The 27,129-nt window shown below is 45.2% G+C and overlaps 1 protein-coding gene across 1 annotated transcript in view; it reads left to right on the plus strand.

Annotated features, from left to right (window-relative positions):
- Window positions 1-25,578, plus strand: part of Dnaaf9 (dynein axonemal assembly factor 9) — a 129,786-nt gene extending 104,208 nt beyond the window's left edge. The window contains exons 29-37 of the mRNA XM_055610800.1: window positions 413-450; window positions 7,925-8,060; window positions 11,219-11,305; window positions 17,945-18,051; window positions 18,322-18,396; window positions 19,438-19,640; window positions 21,100-21,165; window positions 21,957-22,050; window positions 22,576-25,578. Coding sequence (XP_055466775.1) covers window positions 413-450; window positions 7,925-8,060; window positions 11,219-11,305; window positions 17,945-18,051; window positions 18,322-18,396; window positions 19,438-19,640; window positions 21,100-21,165; window positions 21,957-22,050; window positions 22,576-22,688 — 919 coding nt within the window. The 3' untranslated portion in view covers window positions 22,689-25,578. The remainder of the gene's footprint in view (window positions 1-412; window positions 451-7,924; window positions 8,061-11,218; window positions 11,306-17,944; window positions 18,052-18,321; window positions 18,397-19,437; window positions 19,641-21,099; window positions 21,166-21,956; window positions 22,051-22,575) is intronic.
- Window positions 25,579-27,129: the final 1,551 nt, after the last annotated feature.

Below are 27,129 nucleotides of genomic sequence, written 5' to 3' on the forward strand. Positions count from 1 at the left end.
TCTCTGCAAGAGCACCCAGTGCGTTTAACTGCTGAGCCACCTCTCTAGTCCCAACAGTATATATTTCTAAAAGACTAGCTTGGGCTGAGGTTGTAATTCAGCAACTCAATGATAAAGTACTTCACTGAACCCCAAAAATTACAAATGTGGAGCTTGGATAGGGCAAGCTCCTAGGCAAGTTTCTTGTGATCTGAAGAGCTGTTGGTGCTCCAGTATCCTCCCTGCAATGTGCCATGTAGGAATTTCTATGGAACATGAACTTTGGTTCAAAACTATGAATGTCTTGGATGACTATAGTGCTATCAGTGCTCATGACCCCCTGGCATTTGTTTTATCAGTCAGATTCATGCTTTTGTGGGAAATAATGACAACTCTGAAATAACTGGTTTTGAAATTCTTTTTTTCTCCTTAGATTTCTCTTTCCTAAATGTCTCGACCAGTGTTCACAAGGTAAGCAGTATGTTCGACTTTCTGTTTATGTGCCTGTCACATTCTGATCAAATGCAGTAGGCTTTTCTTCATGCTGCTGCCTTTCTGAAGTCCACAACATACAGAATTGGTCCAGGGAAAACTCTGACAACCTCCTTGTGTCCTGCTGGGTAGACACAACCCCGGGGATTCTCTCTTAATGTACTAATGCTCCCTCAGCAGCAGCAGCAGCCCTCCTGCCCTGGCCTTGCAGCCGATGAAAAGTAAATGGAGCCTCTTGGTCAGCAATATTGTTAGGCTCCTGGAGATCCAGAATAAATTATAAGTCCCCTGCAGTGCTGCTGAGATGCTCAGCGCTCTCAGGGGATGTGCCTGGGAGGTGTAGGGGGGTGACAGGGGATGTGCCTGGGGAGATGGGGGACTGTTTAGGGATGTGCTTGGTGTGGGGTTGAGATTTCTGAATCAGCCCAGCAAGCAAGTATCCGATAGAAGAAAACAACTTGGTGTCCCCAGCATACTTGTGCCCCGCTGATCCCATTGCCAGTCCACAGGGACAGCAAAAACAGCACTGTTGTCTTGGCAGAGAGTTGAGCTGGCTGCTGCTCAGGCAGGAGTCTGAGGAGGAAGAATGTTCTTGTTGGACTTGGTATGCCAGGTAGTAGCAGTCCCCCTTTGCTTTTTTGAGACAGAATCTCATGTAGTCCCCCCTGGCTTCAAATCACTATGTATCCCAAATTAACCTTGAATTCCCTGATCCTCCTGCTTGCTTCTACCTCCCAATGTCCCAACTGCTGGGATTAGTAAACTGTCGTGCCTGCCTTCAGCAGCAGCAGTCTGGGCCCATCTCTAATGTCTTATCCTAGCAGACTCAGGGTTTGTTGTTGGTAGTAGTGGTGGTGATAGTGGTAGTTTGATTTTTCAAGACATGTTTTCTCTGTGTTGCCATGGCTGTCCTGGAATTTGCTCTGTAGACTAGGCTGACCTCGAACTTAGAGATCCGAACTGCCTCTGCCCTGACTCCCTTACCCCAAGTGCTGGGATTAAAGGTATGTGCCAACTGGCAGATTCAGGTCTTGTGGAGGTTGTTGGTAGGACCGGTTGACAAACTAGCTGTGGGACATAAATTGGAAAAGAGATATTCTCAAGATGCCTCTGCTTTCTAATTTAGAGGATTAGGAAACTTGGAGATAGCTGTCCTTGAATAGGAAGCACAAGAAAGAACATTAGAACAGGAGATAACATGGGAGGCTGTCTAGTCCTTGGTTCTGGGCTTGGAAGCCATGACCAAAACCAGAGGCACAGATATTCAATATCCAGATGTGGCATTTAAAAGTTTAGAGGACCAGAGATGTGAAGGGGATTGGAAGACTGAAAGATGAAACAGAAACAAACAGTATTTAAAATATCAAGGATGGGAAAAATCAGTTATGCTTAATGTTGCAGAGACCTCAATGGAAGTACAAAAATAACAACGAAAACCCATTAGTTTTGCACCTGTGAAGGGAAAAGATGACCTCAGAGACAGGTCAGAACTGAGGCAAGTCTGCGCCAGACCAGCCCGTGGGACACTGCAAGCGGGCGAGTGGGGCGGCGCCGGCATCTGGAGCAGGGTGGGGATAGCTAACGTGGAATGCTTTCAAGAACTGCCATTTCCAGGTGGGTGCAGTGTGCACACCTGTGACCCCAGCACTCGGGGAGGCAGGGCAGGTGATCTCTGTGAGTCCGAGACCAGCCTGGTCTACAGAGCAAGTCCAGGACAGCCAAGGCTACACAGAGAAACTCTGTCTCAAAAATTAAAAAAGACAAAAAAGAAACAAAAAGAAATGTCATTTCTAGGGAGGGAAGGAGCACCCTCAGGATGTGAAGTAAATAAACTAATAAAAATTTTTAAAAATTGTCATTTCTAGCAAGGCATGGTTCACACCTATAATCCCAACACTCAGGAGGCATAGGCAGGTGGATCTCTCAGAGTTAGAGGCCAGGCTGGTCTACAGAGTGAGTTCCAGGCCAATCTGGACTATATAGTAAGATGCTATATGAAAAAACAGGATTGCCATTTCTGTCAGAGGGTAGCAGTGGCAGGCTGGGTGGTAGGATCATCTAGTGAGACCGTGTGTGTGTGACACATGGTCTCTCTATCACTCTGCTTGGTCTGGAACTCACAGAGACCCTCCTCCCTCAACCTCTCAGTTCTGACATTAAAGGTATGTACCACTACTAGCTAAGACACTCTGTCTTTTCTTTTCTTTTCTTTCTTTCTTTCTTTCTTTCTTTCTTTCTTTCTTTCTTTCTTTCTTTCTTTCTTTCTTTCTTTCTCTCTCTCTTTCTCTCTCTCCTTCCTTCCTTCCTTCCTTCCTTCCTTCCTTCCTTCCTTCCTTCCTTTCTTTTTCTTTCACCCACCCTGACTTTCTTTCTTCCATTCATTCATTCATTCATTCATTCATTCATTCATTCATTCATTCATTATTGGCTGACTGACTTTTTTCTGATTATTCAGTAAAAAATAAGTTGGTCTTGATAGAGGAACTGTGACAGATTTTAGAGCTACAGCTGGAAAATGAAGGCTGACTAGACCGTGATAACTTCTGAGGAAGTTGAAGTATCTGCTTGGCACTTCCTGACCAACCTGGGCTTGGTGACTCACCAAATCAGAGGATGAAGCAGGAGAATTGTCACACCTTCAAGGGTACCTTGGCTACAAAGTGAGAGCAGTCCCATCTCAAATGAACAAACAAACAACTTACTGGCCTGCCTTGACCCGTCTTCTTGTCAGTGTTGAAAGCCATCATCTTGACATTTGCCTTTCAGCATCTTTCCACTTCTCTTTGTGGAGCATAAGCACAGATGGTCAGGCTCCCCTGGCAGAGAGCCTTGAGGAATAGCTCTGTCCTCATTATCCATGACTCTGACCTCAACCAGAAAACCTCTTCTAGTGTTCATCCTTCTGGGCTGAGGCAGGCTGAATTCCCTTGGAACATAATAGGATATTTCATTAATGAAATAAGACAAGATCTGCCTGTCTCTGCCTCCTTAGTGCTGGGTTAAAGGCGTGTACTGCCACACAAGCCAAATCCTGTCCTTTTGGATGCCTTGGTGTTCACTGTTGATACAGAGCAGAAAGAAGCTCCTGACCCCAATAAGGTGAAACTTCTCACTGTGGCCTGTTTGCCCTGTGTGCCAGACAGTGCTCTACCTGCATCACAGATGGCATTTCCTCTTGGCAAGTGGCAGTTTACATAGCTGGACTAAGGAATGCTGGAGATAATCCTTTTGCTTTTTCGAGATGAAGTAAAGTCCCTTTTCTGTGCCCAGTTCCTGACCTAGAATCCTACCCTACAAAATTAGTCTATACCATACATAGCAAGCAGAACATTAGACAGGGTTCACCTAACAAGCCCCACAACCTGGGCAAGGAAAGGGGCAGGCCAGGGCTGTGCCTGGGACCCTGGTACATAGTACTTAGAAGGGCAAGTTTGTACTGACTTGACTTGCCCCTTCTGGCCAAGGTAATATTATAGTCTCTGGGCCTCTGCAGGTCTCTTAGCTTTTCTTGTCTCCTTACTACAAGACCCACCACATTGTTCTTTCTTCTGCCCATGGTAATCTCAGTCACTTTACAGGGTCTGGCTCCCTTTTTTGCCAATCCCAGGATGTACTGAGACTTTAAGGGATTCCATCGGCTTGCCCATGGTGCCACATTTTGGGCATGGCCTTCTGACCTAGGCTTGCTTGGTTTCTAAAGGCTCCATTGGCTTCCTGTGGCTGGGCTGCACCAAGGCCTGGGGATCTGGCATCAAGCCTTCAAGCCAGCATTTGTTATTTCCCTGCAACCTCCAAATGTGGGCGTCACAGCACAGATATCGTCAGTGTGCCCATCATTCAGAGGTTTCCCTGGCACTGGCAGAGGACAGTCTATCTTAACATGAAAGGGAATGTGAGTAGCCTTTGGAATGTGAGCCTTTTAAAATAAAAGAAATGGACTATAGAGAGAGCTCAGTGAGTAAACACACTTGCTGCTCTTCCACAGGGCTCAGGTTTGGTTCCCAGCACCAATATGGTGGCTCACAACCCTCTATAACTATGGTGATTACCAACCTTCTATAACTCCAGTTGAGGGTATCTAACACCTGGCTTCTTTGGGCCACACACGGTGCACAAAAATTCATGCAGGCACATACACATAGATAAACATCTTTAAAAATATAAAATAAAGCAAAACCAGCTATGGTAGTGTATACTTTCAGTCCCATCACTGATATCTGAGGTTGACTTTAAAAAAAATTCCTCTGGTGGGTGTCAGGACCTGTGTGTCTGGGTCTTAAAAACCTGACTTGGGTAATGGGAATGAAGAAAGAGCAGGCACACCTACAGAAAAGCTGGGATTGGGTGGGCCATGAACACTGGTGGAGATGGACCAGCAGCTGGGAAACTCAGATCTATCATTATATACAGCTGAAAGAGGAGTCAGGCTTATTGTATACAGCTGACCAAGGAGAGAGGTTTATTGTATACAGCTGAGGGAAAAGGGTGGCTAGCTAACCTTGGTAGGAGCACTCTGTAGAGAAGCAGTTTGACTACAGTAATTGGTTTTAGCTCATGACTAACCTTTTGTAACAACCATGCGTGAGTAGGGGGAAGACTTTCCCATCCTGTGAACCTGACCCACAGAAGGCTTGCTGCTCTCATGGGTCTGAGAGCATTGGGTTCCTTGGCATGCAATGTTAGAGTATCACTGATTCACCACTAAAACCAGAAGGTGGGGCTATTTTTCTAGTTTGGTACATATTTAAATGATTTTCATTTTATTTTTATGAGTGTTTTGCCTGCATGTATGTATACATAAACATGTGTATATGTTTGTACACCGTGCACATGCCTACTGATGATTGTGAGCCACCATATGGATCCTGGGAACCAAACCTGGATCCTGTGCAAGAACAGCAAGTGATCTTAACCATTGAGACATATCTCCAGCCCCTATGCTTAACATTTTCACAATGTGATATAAATAAAATTATTGAGGCAAATGTACTGGTCCATGCCTTTAATCTCAGCACTCAGGAGGCATCTCTGAGGATCTCTGAGTTCAAGGCCAGCCTCATCTACAGAGCAAATGCCAGGACAGCCAGGGCTACAGAGAAACCCTGTCTTGAAAAACCAAAAATAATTAATTAATTAAAAATTATTGAATAGCAAGGCAGATTTCTGTAAGTTTAAAGCCAGCCTGATCTGCATAGTCAGTTCCAGGCCAGCAAAGGCTACAAAGTGAGATGAAGTCTCAATAATTTCACTGAATAACAGAATGCAAGTGGAAAGGTTCTCGATGGGTTTCAGTGCATGCCTAGCAGTTTAGAAGTTCTGGGTTTGATCCCTAATACCCCATAAGCCAGAGCATGCCTGTAATCCCTGAACTCAGGAGGATCAGGCCTTGAAGGCCATCATCCTCAGTTACTTTGTGAGTTCTACCATATCTTAGGCTGCATGAGACCCCGACTCACCCCCAAAAAGGCAAGTCATCTTAGAGCAGAAATGGCGATGAGAACTGTGTAAACTATGTTTATAATTGTGAAAATAAGTGTGAGTTTGGAAGAAGTATGATTATGTTTGAATGGGTAATAACTTCGTTGGTTACTAAATTCTCCATAGTTTTGTGGGTCTTACGTTTTCACAGAAGTTGTGGAGTGATGTCATTGTTACCCATTGTACAAATCCTTACATAGGCTCCCCTTTCTTAGCATGTCACTGTATAAATATCTGTGTCAGTGCTGATCTTGGAATTGTGTGACTCTGAGAGTATACTAATTGTCAGCACCTAATGTGTAGTGGATGCTTGGTGGTGAATGGATGTCTGTGGGCTGAGCTGCTGAAGGCAGGTGACACCAGCTTGTGATAAGGTTGGATGTAAGGGGTGTGGAAAAGCTCTTTGATCAAGAACTTCGAGTAACAGCCAAAATACTGACTTAAGAGAAGTTAAATCAGTTTGGAGACTTGTGAGATGCCATAGTGGTTAAGGTCTTCCACCAGGACCAGACGCCCTGAATTTAATTCCTGTTTCCCACATGGTAGGAGAGAGCCAGCTCCTGGAAGTTTTTACAGTGCATACACTGTATGTGGAAAAGGGAACAGCACTTAGGCTTGGTGGCCCACGTTTGTAATCCCAATATGTAGGATCCTGAGTCAGAAGGATTACTGTGAATTTATGGCCACTCTACACAGTGATTTCCAGACAAGCTAGAGCTGTATCTTAAGTAAAACCATGTCTCAGAAAGAGCACAACTATAATCCCAGCATTCAGGAGGCAGAGGCAGAGGCAGAAAGATCACCACAGGCTGAAGGCCATTCTGGTCTACATAGTGAGTTGCAGGTCAGCCAAAGCTACAATGTGAAATCCTGTCTCTAAAACAAAACAAAAGCCAAACATACAAAACAAAATATATGAGATTAGGAAGTGAAGCCACTAAGAGGCAAAGCCCATGTACTCCTAACATGTGCCAATTCAGAAGCAAAAAGACACATATGTCTTATAAGTGGATATTAGATATATAATACAAGAAAAACATACTAAAATCTATAGTCCTAAAGAAGCTAAACAACAAGGAGGACCCTAGGGAAGAGGCTGAAACCTCATTTAGAAGGGCAAGTAGGATAGACATCGGAAGTAGGAGAAGACAGGGAAAGACTCTATCCATCAGGGTATTGAAGGAGATACTGAGACTCATGGCAAAACTTTGGGTAGAGTTCAGGAAACCTTATGGAAGAAGGGGGAGATAGAAAGACCTGGAGGGGACAGGAGCTCCATAAAGAGACCAACAGAGACACACACACACCCCCTCCCGTCAAAAAAAAAAAAAAACAAACCTGGACCCAGGGGGACCTGCAAAGACCATACTCCAACCAAGGACCATGCATGGAGAAGACCTAGACCCTAGACCCTCAGATGAAGCCCATAAACTGCTCAGTTTCCAAGCAGGTTTCCTAGTAAGTGAAGCAGGGTCTGTCTCTGACATGAACTCAATGGCCTGCTCTTTGATCACCTCCCCCTGGGGGGTGCAGCCTTGCCAGGCCACAGAGGAAGATGATTCAGCCAGTCCTGATGAGACCTGTTAGACTAGGATCAGATAGAAGGGGAGGAGGTCCTCCCCCATTAGTGGTCTAGGGAAGGGGTATAGGGAGAGAAAATGGAATGGTAGGTGGGACTGGGAGGAGATAAGGGAGGGGGCTATAGCCAGGATACAAAATTAATAAATTGTAATAAATAAAAAAGGAAGGAAGGAGGGGGAGAGAGAGACCGAGAGAAAGAAAGAAGGAAAAAGAAAAAGAAAAGAAAGAAGAAAGATGGCAGTTCCTAGAAGAGGTGGCTAGGTCTGTCACAGGTCTGGGGCAGAGGTGATCAAGAAAAGATGGTCAGTGGAAGGAGAAACAGACCATGTTTGTGTGAACCTGCACCCCCAATCAGGATTCTGAAGGCTGATACATTTCTGGTTTTATTCTTCAGGCTTGGTGAATAATGTGGTGTTTACCAGTCACACGATGGAGCAGAGGCACCCTCTCCTTGTCCAGCTGCAGACACTGATCAGGGCTGCCAATCCTGCTGCAGCCTTCATTCTTGCAGAAAATGGGATTGTAACAAGGTAAACTCACAGAGACTGGGCCCTTCTTTCCTAGATTCAGCCCCTGGCTGGCTCACAGGGTGTCCCCGTAGATCTCAGACACACGTGGTGGAAGGAAAGAATACACTGCTGCAAGGTGTCCTCTTACCTTCACATGCGTGCTGTGCTGTACACACACACACACACACACACACACACACACACATGAAATGTAAAAAAATTAATAAAGTGCTGTTTTGTTTTTTTAATGTATGTAGATATTTTTCGAGAGTGTGTGTGTGTGTGTGTGTGTGTGTGTGTGTGTGTGTGTGCAGTATATGCATGCCTGGCGTCCATGGGTGCCGGAAGAGGGTGTCAGATACCCAGGAACTGAAGTTATTGATGGTTGTGCCCTGTCATGTGGATGCTAAGACTTGAACCAGGATCCTCTGGAAGAGCAGATAATGCTCTTAACTGCTAATCCATCTCTCCAGCCCAGTAAAGTGCTGTTTTTGTTTGTTTGATAGAGGGTCCCACTTTGCAGCTCTACTTGCTTAGAACTCAGAGAGACCTACCTGCTTACTAAGCTCTGGTATTAAAATCAATCACTACCATACCCTTCTTAAAGTACTTTTAATGCTATGTAAAAGTCACCAAGACCCCATTTACAACTAGGCTATAATGTTTTAAGATACTTTGTTCTGGCAGATTCATTCTTACACATTGAATAGAAATCAGAACTGTCTCCAGTGATCCATGTTAAGGTGTGAGAGAGATGATGTAGAGAACAGAGAAATGATCTCTTTACTACATGATCTTAGTCCAAACTACAAACTAATAATAGAATTTATAAAACAAAATAGCACTTGTTATGTAGCGATTTGATTTGGCAGACTCAAAGGAATATTTTATATAGTTTCAGTTTTTCAAACCATGTAAGTAGTGTGTGTGTGTGTGTGTGTGTGTGTGTGTGTGTGTGTGTGTGTGTGTATGCGTATGCTGGGCATGATGTGCATTTCTGAATCTCCAGCATTTGGGAAGCTACAATGAGTTCAAGTTCAACCAGCTGAGCTACATTCTGAGAACCTGTCTTACAAACAAAAACCAAGCCAGGCGCAGTGGAGCATGCCTGTAATCCCAGCACTCAGGGAGGCAGAGGCAGGCAGATCTCTGTGAGTTCTTGCAAGGCTAACCTGATCTACAAATCGAGTCCAGGACAGCCAAGGTTACACAGAGAAACCCTGTCTCAAGAAAGGAAGGAAGGAAGGAAGGAAGGAAGGAAGGAAGGAAGGAAGGAAGGAAAGAGGGAGGGAGGAGAAGAAAGAAAGAAGAAAGGAAGGAAGGAAGGAAGGAAGGAAAGAAGGAAAGAAGGGAGGGAGGAGAAGAAAGAAAGAAGAAGGAAGGAAGGAAGGAAGGAAGGAAGGAAGGAAGGAAGGAAGGAAGGAGAAAGAAGAGGAACGAGAAAGAAAAACAGGCGAGGGGCAGGCAAGATGGCTCAGCAGGCAAGAGCACCACGTGCCACTAAGTAGTACAGTCTACGTGTGATCCCTGGAATCAGCATTCTAGAGGAGAGAACTGACTCCACAGCTATTTTATAACCTCCGCACATACCCCATGGCCACATGTGTGCACCCACTTTTCTTTCTTTACTTTTATTTCATGTGCATTGGTGTTTTGCCTGCATGTACAGCTGTGTGATGGTGTCAGATCCTGGAGTTACAGAGAGTTGTGAGCTGCCATGTGGGTGCAGAGAATTGAACCCGGATCCTCTGGAAGAGCAGCCAGTGTTCTTAACCACTAAGCCATCTCTCCAGCCCCTTCATCCCTCCCCCATGCACACACCTCTAAACAGCACTTCGGAGGTCTCTGTGGGCCTGTGCATGGAAGCCAGAAGTCAATTTCAGATGTGCTCCCACAAAAAAAAAACAGTGAAGTTATCCAGGAAAACTTCAGTCAGTAAAGTGCATTCCATACAAGAATGAGGACCCAGGTCAGTCCTCAGCACCCATGTAAAAGGCTGGGCGCAGTGGTGCGTGCTTGCTAGCAGGTGCAACACCTCAGGTCCAGTCCCTAGTTACATACAGACATAATGCAGGCTGGAGACATGACTCTGTGCCCCACATGTTTGCCTGGTGCCTGGGAAGGTCAGACAATGGCATCATATCCCCTAGAACAAAAATTAAAGATGGTTGTGAGCTCTTAGGCAAGCCTGGAATCACATCAGACCTTTAAGAATATCAAGTGCTCTGAGCCAGCGCTCCAGCCCCTCACCTTTACACTCGTAACATCTGGCAGGCACCGTGTTGAGCAAATGACTAAACAGCAGAAGCAGTGATGGGCCATTCTGCTCTCATGTGCCTCTGCTGCGAGTCAGTGAAGAAAACAGCAGTGCCTGGCTTCTGATCCCTACCACATCAGCCAGGCTTGGTGGTTCCGGTCTGTAATCTTAGCACTCGAGAAAGGAGAGGTAGGAGGAGCAGGTCGTCCTCAGCTAGTTCAAGGCCAGCCTGGGCTACATGAAGCCTTGTGTCAAAAAAAAAAGGAAACTTTTTTCTGAATCAGTGAGTTAGGGAAAGGGCCTGAAATGAAATTCTACATTTAACTGTTGCTGATCATAGGACTAAATTCCTCAGATATAATAGTATATTGTGGTCCTATAAGAGAAAGTATCCATTTTTTTATTTTTTTGGTAGTTTTTGTTTTGTTTATTACGAGACAGCGTTTCTGTGTAGCTCTAGCTGGTTTGAAACTCACTATGTAAACCAAGCTGTCCTCAAACTCACAGATCTGCCTGCCTCTGCCTATGAGAAACTATTCAACTATACTTGTTTGTTTGTTTGTTTGTTTGTTTGTTTGTCTGTTTGTTTGAGACAGGGTTTCTCTGTGTAGCCATGGCTGTCCTGGACTCACTCTGTAGACTAGGTTGGCCTTGAACTCACATGGATTGCCTCTACCTCCCTGAGTGCTGGGATTAAAGGTGTGTGTCACCATGCCCTGGCTTTTGAGAAACTATTCTCAGAAGAAGCATATTGAAGTATTTAGAAGTAAACTGTTATACATACAGCTAATTTTTATATTCTTTGTCAGAAAAAAATGCATGCATGTGTGAGGAGGAAAAAAGTTAACATTAATGATTATATTGTCATAATTCATCTTCATATTTAGCTCCAATTAACCTGGGTCTTCTCTTGTTTTTAAAGGAATGAAGACATTGAACTGATTCTCTCAGAGAATAGTTTTTCAAGCCCCCAGATGCTACGTTCTCGATACTTAATGTTTCCCGGCTGGCAAGTATCTTTACTGAGTAGGAGCGTTAAAAAGAATGTGAACCAAATGGCTTATTTATCTACAGCAAGGAGAGCAGAAATGCCAATTGTAAATATGCTTTGCAAGGGTCACTGCTGGCCAGGGTAGCCTGCCATGCGCCAGTAGCCTTGCCTCTTGGGACAGGCACCAAGTACAGTGTTTCTGTGTGGTGACACCAGAGTTTACACTCCCCGGGTCGAAAAGCACTCTGCCCTGTCAGCCCTCTTGCCTGCTCACCTGGTAGTGAGGCTTCTGCTAATAAGACCTATGGAAAGTTCTCTGCAGCTGCCTACAGCCCAAGAAGCCCAGAAAGAGGAGAATGGAGAGATGAAAAGCCAGCATAGACGTACTGTAATATCATCACCTGAGCCATACCTGGGCCAGGCATTGTCCTGTGAGACTGCTCTGGACTAGCTGCTGAGCACAGTGTAAATATAAGTTGATAAAACTCAAACAAAATTTAGAGTTAATTGTGGCGGCTTATGGCTGGCAGCCACAGTGCTGGGCAGTGCAGAACCAGACAGAACCAGAACATTCTCCCGACAGCAGGAAGCTCTGCTGTGCACGCTGCTTCAGAGTTTTGCCTGTCTTGGCTTCCTTATTCTCATATCAGCATAATATATAATAAATGCCATTATTCTTCACATTTTGTAGATGAGATAACAGAAGCAGCAAGAAGTTTAGTGACATGTCAAGATACAGCTAGTTACTTAATGGGCTGGATTCCAAGCCAGGTTGTCCACGTCCAGACCCTACTTTCCAGACACAGCCCCATATCCCAGGCTAGTCTTGAACCTCCTACCCTTCCTGCTCTTCTCTTGCCTTCAACTCCCAAGTGCTGGGATTGCAGACTTGCTCTATTTTGCCAGGCTTTTTGTTGTTATGGGTTGGGTTATTGTTGTTGTTTTGGTTTTTATTTGTTTGAGACACTATCTCACTATGTACCTAGGCTGGTCTTGAACTAATGGTAGTCTTTTTTCAGCCTCCCGAGTGCCACAATCAAGGCCTGAACCACAATATTTAGCTCTAAACCTATTTTTTTCCTTTCTCCCTCCCCTCCCTCCCCTCCCTCTCTGTTAAACAAATATAAGTGTTGATGTGTGTGCAGGTGCACTTGTCTGCATGAGCATGTGGAGACCAGCCGGCAGCTTCAGATGTCTTCCTCTGTTTTGAGAGAATGTCTCTCTGAACCTGAAGCTCACTGTTGTAGCTACCCTGGCTGGCCAGCAAGCCCTTAGGATCCACCTGTCTCATCCCGACACAGGGGTTACAGGCACATGTAACAGAAATCAACACTTCTGGTTTAGTTCTGGTGACCTGAATATGGGTTCTTACACTTGTGTGGCAAGCACTTTGGTGAGTCATTTCTCCTGTCCCAGAACCTATTTTCGAGCCCTGACTGCATCTGTCCCTGTATAGAATGGATATTTTCTTTCTGTCAATTTACAAGGATGGTTTAGTAGGAAACATTGTTAAAACTTGGCCAGAGAGAGATGGCTCAGGCATTAAGAGCCCTGGTTGTCCTCCTAGAGGTCCTGAGTTCAACTCCTAGCAACCACATGGTGGTTCACAACCATCTATAATGAGATCTGGTGCCCTCTTCTGGCACTCAGTTGAACATGCAGGCAAAACAATGTATACATAATAAAATAAGTAAATCTTTTTTAAATTTTAATTTATTTTTTTATTTATTATAATTTATTTACTTTGTATCTCAGCTGCACCTCTTCCCTCATCCCCTCCCAACCCCTCCATCCCTCCATTTTCTCCTCCCATGCCCCTTCCCAAGTCCACTGATAGGGGAGGTCCTCCTCCCCTTCCATCTGACCGTAACCTATCAGGTCTCATCAGAACTGGCTGTACTGTCTTCCTCTGTGGCCTGGTAAAGCTGCTTTCCCCTCAGGGGGAGGTGATCAAAGAGCCAGCCACTGAGTTCACATCAGAGACAGCCCCCATTCCCCTTACTAAGGAACCCACTTGGAGACTGAGCTGCCATGGGCTACATCTGTGCAGGGGTTCTAAGTTATCTCTACGCATGGTCCTTGATTGTAGTATCAGTCTCAGAAAAGATCCCTGGGCCTAGATTTTTTTGGATCTGTTGCTCTCCTTGTGGAGCTCCTGTCCCCTCCAGGTCTTTCCTCTCCCGCTTCTTTCATAAGATTCCCTACACTCTGCCCAAATTTGGCTATGAGTCTCAGCATCTGGTTTGATACCCTGCAGTGTAGGGTCTTTCAGAGGCCCTCTGTGGTAGGCTCCTGTCCTGTTCCCTGTTTTCTCCCTCTTCTGATGTCCATCCCATTTGCCTTTCTGAATGAGGATTGAGCATCTTATCCAGGGTCCTCCTTCTTGCTTACCTTCTTTAGATGTACAGATTTTAATATGTTTATTTTATAGTATATGTCTAATATCCACTTACAAGTGAGTATATACCATGTGTGTCTTTCTGCTTCTGGGATACCTCACTCAGGATGATCTTTTCTAGTTTCCACCATTTGCTTGCAAGTTTCATGATTTCCTTGTTTTTTTTTTTGTTTTTTTTTTTTTTTTTTAAAGATTTGTTTATTTATTATATATACAGTAGTCTGCCTGCATCAACACCTGCATACCAGAAGAGGGCACCAGATCTCACTATAGATGGTTATGAGCCACCATGTGGTTGCTGGGAATTGAACTCAGGACCTTTGGAAGAACAGTCAGTGCTCTTAACCTCTGAGCCATCTCTCCAGCCCGATTTCCTTGTTTTTATTTGCTGAGTAGTATTCCATAGTATAAATGTACCACAATTTCTGTGTCCATTCCTCATTTGAGGAACATCTGGGTTGTTTCCAGATTCTGGCTATTACAAATAAAGCTGCTACAACGTGATTGAACAGATATCCTTGTTGTGCACTTGAGCATATTTTGGATATATGCCTAGGAGTGGTATAGCTGGATCTTGAGGTAGCACTATTCCTAATTTTCTGAGAAAGCACCAGATTGATTTCCAAAGTGGTTGTCCAAGTTTACATTCCCACCAGCAGTGGAGGAGGGTTCCCCTTTCTCCACATCCTCTGCAGCATGTGTTGTCACTTCAGTTTTTTATCTTAGCCATTCTGATGGGTGTAAGGTGAAATCTCAGGGTGGTTTTGATTTGCATTTCCCTGATGACTAAGGACATTGAGCATTTCTTTAAGTGTTTCTCTGCCATTCGATATTCCTCTATTGAGAATTCTCTGTTTAGCTCTGTACCCCAGTTTTTAATTGAATTACTTGATTTGATTCTTTTTAACTTCTTGAGTTCTTTATATATTCTGGATATTACCCCTCTGTCAGATATAGGGGTAGTGAAGATCCTTTCCTAATCTGCAGGCTGTTGTTTTGTTCTGACGACAGTGTTCTTTGCTTTACAGAAGCTTTTCAGTTTCATGAGGTCCCATTTATTATTGATCTTAGAGCCTGTGTTGCTGGTGTTCTGTTCAGGAAGTTGTCTCCTGTACTAATGAGTTCAAGGCTCTTCCCCACTTTTGTTCAAGTTTAGTGTTGAGGTCTTTGATCCACTTGGACTTTAGTTTTGTGCAGGGTGATAAGTGTAGATCTATTTTCATTTTTCTACATGTAGATATCCAGTTAGACCAGCACCATTTGTTGAAGATGCTATCTTTTTTTCCATTGTATGGTTTTGACATCTTTGTAAAAAATCAGGTGTCCATATGTGTGTGGGTCTTCTATTTGATTCTGTTGATCCATCAGTCTGTTTCTATGCCAGTACCATGCAGTTTTTATTACTGTTGTTCTATAGTACCGCTTGAGATCAGGGATGGATATACCTCCAGAGGATGTTTTATTGAAGAGAATTGTTTTAGCTATTCTGGGTTTCTTGTTATTCCATATGAAGTTGAGAATTTTTCTTTCAAGGTCTGTAAAGAATTGTATTGGTAATTTGGTGGGAATTGCATTGAATCTGTAAATTGCTTTTGGGAAGATGGCCATTTTTACTATGTTAATCCTACCAAGCCATGAGCATGGGAGAGCTTTCCATCTTCTGATATCTTCCACTTCTTTCTTCAGAGACTTGAAGTTTTTCATACAAGTCTTTGACTTGTATGTTAGTGTTACACGAAGGTACTTTATGTCCTTTGTGGCTATTGTGAAGGGTGTTGTTTCTCTAATTTCTTTCTCAGCCCATTTGTCTTTTGTATACAGGAGGGCTACTGATTTTATTTTTTAAGTTAATTTTGCTGAAGGTGTTTATCAGCTGTAGGAGTTCCCTGGTAGAATTGTTGGGGTCACTCAGATATACTATTATATCATCTGCAAATAGTGATACTTTGACTTCTTCCTTTCCAATTTGAATCCCCTTGATCTCCTTTAATTATCTTATTGCTCTAGCAAGGACTTCAAGAACTATGTTGAAGAGATATGGAGAGAGTGGGCAGCCTTGCCTTGTCTCTGATTTCAGTGGGATTGATTTTAGTTTCTCTCCATTTAGTTTGATGTTGGCTATAGGCTTGCTGTATATCGCCTTTACTATGTTTAGATAAGTGCCTTGTATCCCTGATCTCTCTGAGACATTAAATGTGATTGAATGTTGGATTTTATCAAATGCTTTTTCAGCATCTAAGGAGATTATCATGTGGGGTTTTTTTTTCTTTCAGTTTGTTTATGTGGTGGATTACATTGATGGATTTCCATATAGTGAACTATCCCTGCATACATGGGTCATAATGGATGATCTCTTTGATGTGTTCTTGGATTCATTTTGCAAGTATTTTATTGAATATTTTTGCCTCAATGTTCATAAGGGAGATGGGTGTGAAATTCGCTTTCTTTAATGGGTCTTTGTGAGGATTTAGGTATCAAGATGACTGTGGCTTCATAGAATGAGTTTGGTAATGTTCCTTCTGTTTCTATTTGTGGACTAGTTTGAAGAGTATTGGTGTTAGCTCTTCTTTGAAGGTCTGGTAGAATTCTGTGCTGAAACCATCTGACCCTTGGCTCTTTTTGGAAGGGAGACTTTTGATGACAGCTTCTATTTCCTTAGGGGATATGGCTATTTAATTTATTTACCTAGTCTTGATTCAGCTTTGGTAAGTGGAATTGATCAAGAAAATTGTCCATTTCATTTAGATTTTCAAATTTTGTGGCACATAGGCTTTTAAAGTAAGACTTAATGATTGTTTGGATTTACTCGGTGTCTGTTGTTATGTCCCCCTTTTCATTTCTGGTTTTGTTGATTTGGCTGATGTGTCTCTGCCTTTTTGTCAGTTTGGCTAAGTGTTTGTTTATCTTGTTGATTTTTCTCAAAGAACCAGCTCTTGGTTTTATTGATTCTTTGAATTGTTTTATTTGTTTCTAATTTATTGATTTCAGCCCCGAGTTTGATTATTTCCAGCCGTCTCCTCCTCTTGGGTGTGTCTGCTTCTTTTTTTTTCTAGAGCTTTCAGTTGAGGTATTGTGTATGTATGTACGTCCTGATAATCCCATATCCTCAAGAGTTTGAGACCAGCCTAAGCACAGTAGTGATACCCTGTCTCAAAGTTTTTAAAAAGCTTCTTAATTTAATGCTCAGTTTAGCCTTGTTATTCATAGGTCTGTGACAAGTATCATGACTGCTGAGCAGAAAACTAAAGAAAAACAGCAATGGCATCCCATCTCCTTAGTTCCTTCTCGAGAAATCTGTGTAGTTTAAGCTACCCACAGTGAGATGGGTGTCTTGGAGTACTGAAAGAAGGGCAGGGCAGGGTGGCCAAGTGTGGGTCACTGGGGTCTGAGGGAGTGTAACAAGCCCTGGGCTTTAGGGAACTACTGCTAGTCCAAAGAAGGTAGGCCTGTGTTCTCAAGAAGGTGTGCTCCAGGGGACCACATGCTTCCCAGTCTCACAATGAAACAGAGGAGCACGTACTAGAAAGTGTTGCAGCTCGGTGGCGGCAGCGCAGGCCTTTAATCTCAGCACTCAGGGGGGAGAGGCGGGTAGATCACTGTGAGTCTGAGGCCAACCTAGTCTACAGAGTGAGTTCCAGGACAGCCAGGACTAAAAAGAAAGACACTGTCTCAAAACAAACAAACAAAAAAAGAAAACAAAAAGAGTGAACAGTTTTGGGAGCTGGAAAGTAGCTCAGCTGTTAAGGCACTTGCACAGTAGCACACACACAACGCTCTGTGCCTTTAATCCTAGCACAGCTAGGACTGCACAGAGCTACACTCTATTTTGAAAAACAACCCCCCCCAAAAAAAAAAAAACAAAGCCCAGTTCAGTCACTAGCACCATGTAAACTAGGTATGGTCCCCATGGTGTTAAGTGCTACATTTAGGAGATGGATTCCCAGAGGATCAGAAATTTCAGGTCAGCCTTCATTTTATTATAGCAAGTTCAAGGCTAACCTGAGATAGATAAGACCCTAGTTCATATAGGGAAAAAAAAGAAAAAGGAAAGTACATTGTAAACAAAATAGTGTATTAGTAAAAGAGGACCGCTCTTATAGAGCAAATGACCCATAGTTCATCCCAAGATAGTATATGCAAAACCAAAGCCCCGAGACACTGAGTAGATGGAGCGAAAGGGACTACAATTTACTATATGTATACATGAGTCTGTCAATTTAAAAAGTTATGTGTTCTTACATTTTAAAAAATATTTTAAGGTATGAAGGCAAATTTGATTCCGGATCCGTCTTTCCGCTAATGGTTCAGATCTGTGTGTGGTTTGACCGTCCCCTGGAGAAAACCCGCTTTGTGGCCAAGTGTAAAGGTGAGCTGTGACTGTGGCCTGCCTCACACCCTCTTCTCCCCACTGTCAGGGTAACGCAGGTATGGGGGGGTCCAAGCTCCATTTCTGATTGTGTGTGGCCACACTTCGCTCACTCCATGGGAATAGTGGCAGAGGCCCTGGGTGGGAGGGGATGGAGGTGGAAGCTCTGAACCTCAGACCTTCCTCTGGCTCTGACCTTTCCAGCTATGTTGGCCTAAGCTTGGCCTCTGCTTCCAGGTAGCTGACATTCCTGTCTTTTTCCTCTACCAGCAATTCAGTCTTCCATCAAGCCAAGTCCCTTCTCTGGAAACATCTACCACATCCTTGGCAAAGTGAAGTTTTCAGGTAAATGGGGTGAGTCCTGGTAGTGTGGTGTTTCAGCTCATGGTATGGGCATAGCCTCCTGTGGTGTTTCTCCTCAACTCTCCTTCCAAAGAACCCCACCCCACCCCTTGAGCTATCCATGGCCTCTTTTTTATCCAGGGCTTAACAAAACACAGTCCCAGTATGCCCAAAGCCTTGGAACTTTCCCTCCTTTTGTTCAGTAGCCAGAGGAGACCTCAAACCAGTCAGCTCAGTGTTGGGGAAGAAGAGCAAATGCCAAGGAAAAAGAGCAACGTTGCTTAGTCCAGAGGCAGAAAAGACAGAAGCACAGCACTTCGTTACCAATGAAGGGCTGAAGGGGTTCTTCGGAGGCCGCCTTTACATCTTGGCACAGGGAACTCCAGTGAGCAGTACAGCTCCTTCACAAGAGTCATCAGGTCAAGTTGTAGACCAAGGCCCCTGAAGCACAGCTAATGTGTGCTCATGCTTCCTTCCATTCTTTCACAAATCTGCTCTGTTTTACTTTTATGGATGTTCTACCAACCTGCATGTGTATGGACCACATATGTGCTTGGTGCCCATTTGGTCCCCTGACCTGGAATTAGATGTGTGAGCCAGTGTGTGGTGGCTAGGCATCAAACTCAGGCCCTCTGGGAGAGCATCAGCAAGTCATCTTCATCACTGAGCCACCACCCCAGCTCCCTTCCTCAGGTTGCTGACCCTCAGGCTGCCAGGTACTGCCTAGTCCACTGTGCCACAGCAGACAGTGCATTCAGCCCCTGGGGAGAAGCTGCTGCTTCCCTGGGTGTGTCTGTCAGTGCAGGCACTGATTCCTTTACAGTGCTGCAGATGCCACGGTGAAGGGTCGGCTCCTCCTCTCGTGTCCCTCTGCCCAGCTAACAGTGTGTGTCTGATCAGCCAAGCCATACCCTTCCAGCCCATCCTTTCTACCTTGCCACTACCCATCATGTCAATCCTTGGAGTCTGGCAGCCTGCCAACATGGTTACAGTGTAGCATTCTTTTGGTATTTGGTCTCAGGGACAAATGTGTTCTCTGTGCAGATTCTGAAAAGACTATGGAGGTCTGCCACAACACTTTAACCAACTCCCTGAGCATTGTGCCGGTTTTGGAGGGGCCCACGCCACCCCCCAACTCAAGAAGCACACCTCAAGACAGTGGGCAGCCAGAATGCTACCTTGTGTTCATTGGCTGCTCCCTGAAGGAGGACACCCTCAAAGACTGGCTTCGACAGTCAGCTAAGCAGGTGACTTATGGAAAGCTCATACAGCTGAGCCTGGATAGGACCAGCACAGGCCACTCACCCTCTTCCTTTCCTCCAGCACCCGTAGTCTGTACCTCACGGCTCAGCCAACACTCTTTCTTTAATAATTTATTTAATTTAATTTTATGTGCATTGGTGTGAGGGTGTCAGACCACCTGGAACTGGAGTTACAGACAGTTGTGAGCTGCCATTTGGGTGCTGGGAGTTGAACCCTGGGTCCTTTGGAAGGGCAAACTTCACTGAGACTCTCAGTGGAGAGACTGAGCCATCTCTCCAGCCCTCAGCCAACACTCTTAAGGACATACTGGGATTAGGAAGAAACCTGTAGGGGTAAACTCCAAGCAGACATGGAAATACTGTGTCCTGCTTTAGGTTAGTTTTTGTTTGTTTGTTTGTCTGTTGGTTTGTTTGTTTGTTTTTCTAGACAGGGTCTTTCTTTGTAGCTGTGACTGCCCTGGAACTCACTTTGTAGACCAGGGTGGCCTTGAACTCAGAAATCCACCCTATGAACCCCTAAGTCCGTAGTATTGGAATCAAGCTTGTATACCACCACACCTAGCCCTGGCTGTCCTAGACCCTCTGTGTAGCCTCTGGAGTGGCCCTCTGTACTTTTTATTTATTTCATTGTATATGTTTGAGTGCTTTGCCTATATAAACGTGTGTGCCACATGCATGTCTGGTGCCTGTGGAGGCCAGAAGAGGACAGATTCCCTGGAACTGGAGATAGAGATTTGGGGTGCTATTAATCAAACCCAGGTCCTCTGGAAGGGCAGCCAGTATTCTTAACCATTGAGGTATCTCTCCAACACCGATTCTGTGTATCCTTACCCATAGATTCTCTAGAAGCTGTGGTGCTAAGCCTCCTAGCACAGACAGTATCATTGGTGTGGCTCATCCTGGGTCCTGGCCTTTCTGCATTGGTGATAGTCTTGTAGGAGCTATGAGCTGCCTCATGTGGCTGTGCTCCTCTGCCTTTGCTTCTGTTTTAAGGAGGTGTTTTTAGGAGGTTAGGTGTTTCAGCTGAGGTGGTTAGGTGGGATCTCACTGTGAATGCCAGGCTGACTTCAGTGTTTGTTTGTTTGTTTGTTTGTTTGTTTGTTTGTAGTGAGGGTTTCTCAGTATAGCCTTGTGAGGCTGTTGGTTATCTGCCATTGCTGTGGCATAAGCATGAGAGCCTGCTGAGGGGCAGATCGTGTCCATGTGCAAAGCACGGGGCTCAGCCACACTTTGTAGCCTGCCTATCTTGCAAGGTTCTGTGGAGAAAAGTCATTTCTTCAGAGGAGCAGAAAAGCAAGACAGCATGTCCATGAAAGCCAGTTCATACACTCTTCCCTCTTCTGGGATCCCTGACACAGGACTGGCCCCCGAACTCCTTTGAGCCTTCAACTACCCTGTGCTCCATCTGCTCTGTTGAAATGTGTATTTTTTCTGCATTGCATAGAGACCTCAGAGGAAAGCTCTGAAAACCAGGGGAATGCTGACCCAGCAGGAGATCAAGAACATCCATGTGAGTGCCCTGCCCTAGCCTCCCCTCAGTGGCTTGTCCTGGACTTGTAGTGCTGTCCTGGGTTCCAGAGTAAGGGTCTATTTGTAGGACATCCTGGCAGTCTTGCTTCTCTCAGGGCACAAAGGGGACCTTGTAGCTTCAGTAAGTGGAGTGGCACCTTCTGCTATGACAGCAGCTGAGGTGGAAGAGATCTGGTACCCATAAGAGGCCTGGGTAATGGGAGGCCTGGCCTTCTCTCCCTGCCCAAGTACTTTCAGAAGATCTCTGCTTAAGATAAACCACACAGAAGAGAACTGAGGCCCAGAAGAAAGCTGTGTAGACAGAGCTGCTTGTGGGAAGGCTGTGGGATCCTAAAGTCAAGATGAGATTTCCTGGGTGAGCCTCCTAAGCCTCTTCCCCAGGCTCAGGCCCACAGAGTCCTTTTCTCAAGGGTCGTGGAACAAAAGACCAAAAGCCACAGTCCAAGGCCCATCATGGGTTGTCACTAGTCCCAGTATCTGCATCATGCTTGGTGCCTGCAGAAGCAAGAAGAGAGTGTCCAATCCCCTGGAACTGGAGTTACAGGTGGTTGTCAACTACCAAGACACCTATGCATTTAGCTGGCCTGGAATTCACTATTTAGACCAGACTAGCCTCAAACTTCTAGAGATCCACCTACCTCTCCTGCAGCATGCTGACATTAAAGGCATGTGCCACCATGCACAGTTCTGCTTATTTGTTTTGAATGAATGAATGAATGAATGCAATGATAAAAAGTTGTCAGATAATTCAACAGGACTCTTTTTCAACAGGTGAAGCGCCACTTGGACCCCCTACCTGCAGGCTACTTTTACAATGGCACCCAGTTTGTTAACTTCTTTGGGGACAAGACCGATTTTCACCCACGTATCCTTGAAAACAGTTTGGTCCTAGTATGAAGATCTTCAAGCTTCCACAAAAGGGGTGTCTGCTAGGACCAGCGCAGCCATGCCCTAGGAGCAGGCAGGGTCCCTGTCCTGGGGTGCTCACAGGGACAGACTCCCCAGACATACAGTCCATATTGTCCTTTTATAGTTGTTGGATTAGGTTTGCCCTTCATGGAGCAGTTGTAATGTTATACTCTGTGAAGTATGGTTTGAAGGCAGCATTGGTAATAGCACGGTCATGACAAACAAAGTGAAGGTGGCTTATTACGGCATCCATATGTGAAGACATGGACAGAATGAGATGCAGGACTAGCAAGCTTCAAAGTGCTAATAAAACCCAAGGGCTTGGTTCTAGGACCTCATGGTACCTGTTCCCCTCATTGTAGCTATGATGCTTTGTGGCAGATACTTTGATTCCCATGCCTCACCTGCGCACAGGCCCCCTGGGGTACGTTGCCCCTCCTGTCCTCCAGGCTCATGTCTCACCTCCTTAACCCAGTGCCAGTCATGGACCAGTTCATGAATGATTATGTGGAAGAGGCTAATCGGGAGATCGAGAGGTACAACCGCGAGCTGGAGCAGCAGGAGTACCGTGACCTCTTTGAACAGAAGTCCTAAAGAAGGCTGGCCCGTGCCCACCAGAGATGAATGAATGAACGGGTATCCAGCTTTCCTGGAGGCCCTTCCTTGAGGGGCTGTCTCTGTCCTCCCTGGCCTGTGCCTGCCAGTGTAGTACATGTTGTCTTTATTCTCTCTTCTCTGCACCCTCAAAGGCATTGTGTGCACCATTGGGTGGGGCGGTACACGAGATGAGCAGCTAGCATTGCCTTGGGTACCAGCAGCTCTGGGTGTCTGGACTGCTGGACACCATGTAGGGCTGAGGAGAAGCCTTTGGCTTGCACAGTGGCACTCTTGAGATTTAGAAGGACCACTGGTTGCCTAAGCAGTGGCCAGGCAGAGAGCCACAATGCCTTCTAGGTGAGAGCACTTTTGTGGGATGAATGGAAACACGATGCTTTCTGGAAGTGTGAGGCTCTTGAGTTAGTAGCAGCATTGCCCTGGGGTTGGTCCCTGAGGTCCCCTGTGGCATCGCTTGTTTCTCTGATTCAGGGACGAGCAGACCTGCTTGCTGCCGAAGCGCTGGCGGTGCCACACCTCCCCATCAAGGTGAATATCCTGCGCCTGGCTACTCTTAGGCCCAGGGTCTACTCATTGGGGGCTGTTAGTCTCTAGTACCCAGCCTCCCCACCCCTTGCCATGGAAAGCAATACATTTCAGAAACACACACACACACACACAAACTGCCCCTGGCCCAGGATGTTTACTTGGTTCTCCGAGGACTAGGAATTTGAAGAATTCTAATATCCAAATTACAATTCCCTTCAGTGGTTTTGTTTTAGGTTGGATCATACAGCAAAGGTATTTGCATCCCAAGACTGACCTTCCTAATTAGTGTGGGAACAAGGTCACTAAAGGTGATGCCTGCTAGGACTTGAGTGCCTCCTGCTGCTTGGACTATAAATGTTTTCTGAGTTTCATGAACTTTTTGCATGCCTTAGGAAGAAGCACATAGATAAAACCAGCATAGTGTTCTGTAGTGTAGAGAGGTTTTGAGAAAGGGCCCTGGCACAGAGGAGAGGTAGGGTGGAGCACATGGGTCCATGTGCCTGGTAACACAGAGCTTTTGGGCAAATAGCAAAGTAATAATCAAGAACTTGTCAATAAAATACACATGTATTAGGAAAAATCATTTGAAGCCAAACGAACCAAATTACAAGTCCCATTGGATAAGAAATCTTGCAGTAAGAAAAGCTTTTGAAACTCAAGTCCATATGCTCCAATCCCCTCTCCAAAACACGCTGGTGACAAGGCCCTCCTGTTGAACTCCAGTCTGGGAATCTGTGACTTCTGGCTGGGGTTCAATAACATAGATCTTAAGTGCAATTGATTAATAAGCAATGAGTTACTATAGCTCCCTTTATCTTCACCAAGCTCTTTTTAAAAACTAAACTTTGAGCTAGCAGCCTTAGAAAAGGAAAAGGGGACCATAAGCTATCTTATTTCCTGGGGGGGGGGGGGGAGAACCACAGGCCATTTCATTTCCTGCAGGGTTACTGTGAAGTTTTCAGTGGAAGCTCTAGATTAAGAGCTCTGGCTGCTTTGGCCTGGCAGTCTGGCTGCTGCACAAAAGAGTTTTTAAAGAGGGGTTGGGGCTGTGCTTACATGGTGAACTTGGTTTCTGACCATTGTCCATAGAAATGTGCTTTCACCAACCTGCCCCTCTGCCCCCATTCCTCTCAATAGAGGGAAAACTGATTACCTCAACTTGAATAGGAAACTGTGGTTGAAGAAAAGGCAGAATGTTCAGCAGTTTCTAAGCCAAGAGGGCAGGTCTAACTGAGGCCTTCATAGACGCTCCCTAGCCTGCTCAGAAGTCTGGGGTGCACAGCAACCACAAGCTGAGTTCTGAGGACCAGGAGAGGATTCTGCTTGCCCCATGTTGTTCCCTACAACCTACATGTCTCTGGGCTTTGACTCTAGGGTTTTACATCCACTTGATCCCACTGGGTCAGAGTGTGGTCTGAGGCTATCTCCAGAGGAAAACCATGGTACTCGCTTAGCCTCTTAGAAGTGACTATTGAGCCCAGCAAGGATTTTAGGGATCAGTTCCCAGGACAGGCAGAAGTCCTCTAGGGGCCTACATGCTTTCTACCAACTTCCCTGTTGGCAGCTTCAGTTTTCATCCCCAGAGTGAGTGTGATAGTGGAGAAGTCACTGAAGTTATGGGTTGTTTTGTTTTAATGTGGGATTTCCCCCTTGTTGACTGGAGGGAGGAAGCAAAAATTGGAGGCACCTTGGCCCCCTCTCAAGCCCTCAGGCCTTCTGACCTGAGGCCTGGACACTAGACCTTTAGGCTGTGATCAGTAAAATTGTCCCTCCTAAGTCCTGTTGGGATTTTTGGAGAATTTTTGCACAGTAATAAGCTCTGGCTTCTCAAAAGGGAAAAGTTCAATTCAAAGACTGTAACTGTTAAGTATTCCAGCCATGCTGCTGACTAGTTGGATAGCTGTACCTCAAAAAATAGGTGGGAAGTGGCTTTCTCATTGTCCCGTGTGGTCAGATACTAATGGATGAGCTCACTTACGTGCCAAAATTCACTTTTATACTAGTTTTTCAATGCTTTAATATTTGTAACTTAAATTTTAAAATTCATATTTACAAACACTACTATAACTTCAGTGAGACTGAATTGTGTGATTGAAGCTTTTTGCTTATTATAGTATTTATTACACTACTTAATTCAGTAAATATATAAAAGTAGCCTTCAATTTATTTTTATATTATTTTACATGTTTTTATCAGCAGTTGTGTCTGTGAATTTCCCTTGGAGATTAAGATGTAATGCTGAGGACCAATAAACTGTCACTCAACAAGCTGCCTCTGTCCCACCTGTTCTGCAGTGTCCTGGTGTGGCTTTGGGGGATGGCAGCCTGGGAACGGGAGACTTTCTCGGGCTGGCTGGGATATTCCTGGCTAGGACTGCTGAGACAGGAACCCCGAGGCTCACACAGGTGCCCCTCAGAGCACCCATAGAGGGCAACATTCTATCACTCAGTCACCCACACCTGAGGAGCCCCAGGAGCTAGAGACAAGGCAAACAAAACTGACTGTCCCAAAGAAACTGATCTCCGCTCCTACTCCATCCACCCTGCTTTTCTTCTTTTTGTTTGTTGGTTTCTTTGAGATAGAATGTCATGTAGCCCAGGCTGGCCTCTAACTTCCTGTATAACAGGCTGGTCAAGAACTCCTAATTGTCCCGTTCTCAAAAGTAGGTTTGCAGGCATGTGCCACTATGCTTACTCGCCCTGCTGAAGCCCTGGGAAGGCTTCAGTTGGAACAGTGCCTTCACAGGTTGGTCAACTCCTTTTACAAGCTCTATAGGTCTCACTTTATAAATGAGGGAACTAAGTGACTAACAGGCAGAGCAACTGCCACAGCAGTAGGGACACTGGCAGGCCTCGTTGAATCCGGAAGAGCCTCTGGGTAGGGCTGCGGGAGCTTCCTAAGAGGCTTCCAGAGTTGGCCCACGTGTTTGCATCACTAAAAGAATAAAACAAACATGTGAACTCAAAGCAGAGAGGAGGGAAAGGGTTGGTCCAGGCAGCCTGGCATCCACCTTCAGCTTCCTGTCGTACCCACAGGGACCTGGAGCAAAGGTGCATACCCCAGGGACAAGTTTAGGAGTCGGTCCAAAGAAGAGGAGCTAAGGGCAGGCTTCCCAAAGCAGTGCGGAGGGTTCCGTGTCTAAACGCCACACTACATGGGAAGGTCTGGTAGATGGGGGAAGCGTGATAGCAGTGCCTCTGTCCCCCAAGCCTCCTTGCTCACTCCTTACAGACCATGGGACCAAGTTCCCATGCTGTCTTTTCAGGAAGCCCCAGGACCTGGAGACAGAGCAGCAAAGAATTACCAGGAAGATTACCAGGAGGAACATAAGTGCCAAGGGCTTGCTCCCCAGCCCATCATTGCATATCTCCAGGAAGCTGCTCGGCAGATAGGAAAGCTGATTGATTTTCATGAATACTGTTTTCTGAAGTCTTTTCTAGTACAAGTTATAGGAAGGGTGGGGGGGGGTTGTTTGTTTTTTGGTTGTGTTAATGATTGTAATAGTTTTTGACCTAGGAAAGAAAAACTTTCTAAATTGAGGCATGGTGGCACACACCTATAATCCAAGCAATTTGGAAGGAGGATGAGGAATTTAAGATTAGCCTTGGCTACACAGTTTGAGATCAGTCTGAGCTACATGAGCCTTTGTCTTTAAAATACTATGGCAGATAGTTGGCCAACACAAATTATTGCACAAAATGTGTTTCTGTGTGCTTTCTGTTTTTGTTTTTGTTTTTCGAGTGAGAGAACATAAAGTTAAGTGGATAGGAGGGTAGGGGCTATCTGGGAAGAGCTGGGAAATGGGAAAGAATATAATCAAATATATTGTTTGAAATTCTCAGAAAATAAAGTATTTTTTAAAAAATATTGACTGGAGAAATGGCTTAGTCTC

The sequence above is a fragment of the Psammomys obesus genome, unplaced genomic scaffold, assembly GCF_907164565.1.
Source record: "Psammomys obesus unplaced genomic scaffold, mPsaObe1.curated_primary_1811, whole genome shotgun sequence".
Taxonomy (NCBI): domain Eukaryota; kingdom Metazoa; phylum Chordata; class Mammalia; order Rodentia; family Muridae; genus Psammomys; species Psammomys obesus.